The sequence below is a fragment of the Pollachius pollachius genome (genome assembly GCF_949987615.1).
Source record: "Pollachius pollachius genome assembly, chromosome: 3".
NCBI lineage: Eukaryota > Metazoa > Chordata > Actinopteri > Gadiformes > Gadidae > Pollachius > Pollachius pollachius.
Genome location: NC_136936.1, coordinates 8,349,650 through 8,352,149, shown reverse-complemented (window position 1 = coordinate 8,352,149; position 2,500 = coordinate 8,349,650). Strand labels below are relative to the sequence as shown.

The 2,500-nt window shown below is 46.5% G+C and overlaps 1 protein-coding gene across 5 annotated transcripts in view; it reads right to left on the bottom strand.

The window, feature by feature from the left end:
• Positions 1-2,500, bottom strand: part of LOC307073370 (latent-transforming growth factor beta-binding protein 4-like) — a 21,133-nt gene that overhangs the window by 1,497 nt on the left and 17,136 nt on the right. For 4 of the 5 annotated variants that reach the window (XM_079733161.1, XM_079733163.1, XM_079733164.1 and 1 more), the window contains 4 exons: positions 2,226-2,384; positions 541-688; positions 128-444; positions 1-33 (listed from right to left, as the gene is read on the bottom strand). The exon at positions 1-33 is cut by the window's left edge and continues 126 nt beyond it. In XM_079733161.1, the coding sequence (XP_079589287.1) occupies positions 1-33; positions 128-444; positions 541-688; positions 2,226-2,384 (657 nt within the window). The remainder of the gene's footprint in view (positions 34-127; positions 445-540; positions 689-2,225; positions 2,385-2,500) is intronic. The other variant, XR_013811726.1, reaches the window with a different exon arrangement.

The window sequence follows — 2,500 nt, the reverse complement described above, 5'->3', positions numbered from 1 at the left end:
TCGGCCCACGCCCTGTGAAGGAGTCATAACGCCCTGGGAGAGAGAGGGAGAGTTATAGTCTCTCGTCCTCAGATAATAAATAACCAGCGCTTGCTGAAGGCGGTCGTCCAGTGTCAGGAAAACTCACTGTCATGCAGCCTCTGCGGAGTCCCGCCCCTTCCTGCGAAGCCAGGAAACGGTGGCCTCGGTCGCCAGGTCTCCTCCTCCTCCTCTACATTCTCCTCCTCCTGGATGTAGCCCCCGGCGCCAGGAACATATGCCCTGCCCCCTGGTACATAGGACCCGCCCCTGGGCCTGTAGGCCCCGCCCCCGGGGAGGGGGGCAATGCTGAGGGGCCGGCCATTGGGCAGAGAGGGAGGGGGGCGTTCCCCGAAGGATGTCTCTGAGCGAGGGTCGGGGGGCAGCCCGAAGGAGGGGGGGTGGGAGTCTCCGTCGCCATAGTAACTAAAAGCGTTTAAAAAAATGAGTTAACCCTACTGTGTTTGTTTGTGTGTATGTGTATGTTTGTGATTGTATATGTGTACATGTGTATGTGTGTACCTGCGTCCAGTTCCGTCAGGTAGGCCGTAGGTTCCGGGGATTCTCTGACCCCCTGCTTGGAGGTAGTCATCGTACCCTCCTGCTCCCACATAGGGCAGCCCCCCGGGCACGAAGGCGTCTGCTCCGTAAGGGGCGCCGTAGGGAGGTGCTGGAAACACGTTCAACAGTATTGTCGTTTTGTGTGTTGTAGGTAAGACTGAATCAGGGCCGGCCCTGTACACTTGGGGGCCCTAAGCAGGATCATTTTGGGGCCCTGCTTTGCGGTTGATAGAGTAGTTTTGCCACAGAGAACAAGCAACTGTATGCATTCATAACCCTTACGGAAGTACCTCTTTGAACATGATTTGCCGCAATTATTTTACTACTTATTGAGTATACTCACTAAAACAGTCAAAGTAAAGCTTACACACTTACCACATTTCTACTTTTACTGTCTGAATGTTGTAAATGTAGAAAATGTTCTGAAGCTTTTCTGTTGTTGGTTGTCCATGCATCACACCTTGTTTAATTGCAACGTAGTATAGTAGAGCTATAATTGGGTGAAAAAACGGCTAAGCAAAGTAAAGGTAAATCAGTTAATATGTGTCTTCAGCGATGCTAGTATAGTAATGTCAATTAACAGGGCAATGCTCCGCTCGCTTTGGGAACGGGGGGCGCAAAACTCAATCTTGCCTAGGGCTACCAAAGGGCTAGAACCGGCCCTGGGGGAGAGAGCGGGAGAGAGGCGATGTCGGACAAAGGTAGCGAGCTTCGTTTAGCTTCGTCATGTACCGGATCGTCATCATTGCGGTTGCCAGTTTGGGATCAGTCAAACCAGCGCCTGCGCTGTTTCAAACATCATGCTCCTTGCGTGTTGCCCTCTCAGCAACACCGAGCATTACATTAACAAGATGTGTAGGGTTGCCAGGTCAGTCAGAATCACTTCATTTTAGGTTATCATGATCAGACCTCTATACAGTCTATGGGACAGACAGACACAGTCACAATTCTTAATTCCACCATTTTTTTCTCAAACTAATATGAGCTTTATGTTTATAATGTTTCCTTTCTTGTAAATTGATTTTTGTATTAAAAAGATAATAATTAAAAAAAATATTAGATAAAAAAAAAAATACAGCACTCTTGGGGGCCCTAAGTGGCCAATTAGTTTGCGTATAGGGAGGGCCGTCTCTGGACTGAATATATACATACTAGTATTATTAAAGGTACTGTAGGTAAGACTGAATATATACTGTACATACTAGAATTTTAAAGGTACTATAGGTGAGACTGAATATATATATATATATATATATATGCATAAATATACTATATATTTACTAGTATTATTGAACGGGCTTAAGGTAAGATTTAAGAGCTATTATATATATGTAAACTATCATTATTAAAGGTGTTGCAGTTACAATTAAATATTTGTTATCCATATATATACATACTTATACATACTTTTACTTGTATACGTATTATTGAAGGGGCTTTAGGTACGATTTAACAGCTATTATTTGAGTGTCATTTCTTGAAAATACTATCCATTTGTGAGTCATGTAACTACAGTGTGAGAGGCAACAATTGCGCAGACACGATCCGTCTGAATGGAAATTAGCAGCAAATCCAGCTTGATAAAAAGCTACAAACTGCACTTTCAGACAAACTCAGTGGAGAATCATAACCACGAGAAGACCTACCTGCTCCTCCTGCTCCTGCTCCTGCTCCTCTCCCCCTCCCTGCAGACCCTCCCGGACCCGCTCCCGGGCCCAGCCTACGACTGGGCTCTCCTCCGAACGGATCCGGGAAACTCTCGCCAGGGAATGGCAGAACCGAACTACAGAGATGAGCATAGTCGTCTGGTAGAAATGGAGGGGGGGTGGGCAGATTACTTAATGCAGGGAGATACAATCACCTTTCTCCTTTATGCTCTCTCCTTCCCTCTCCTCCACTTCTCCCATCTTTCCGCCCCCCC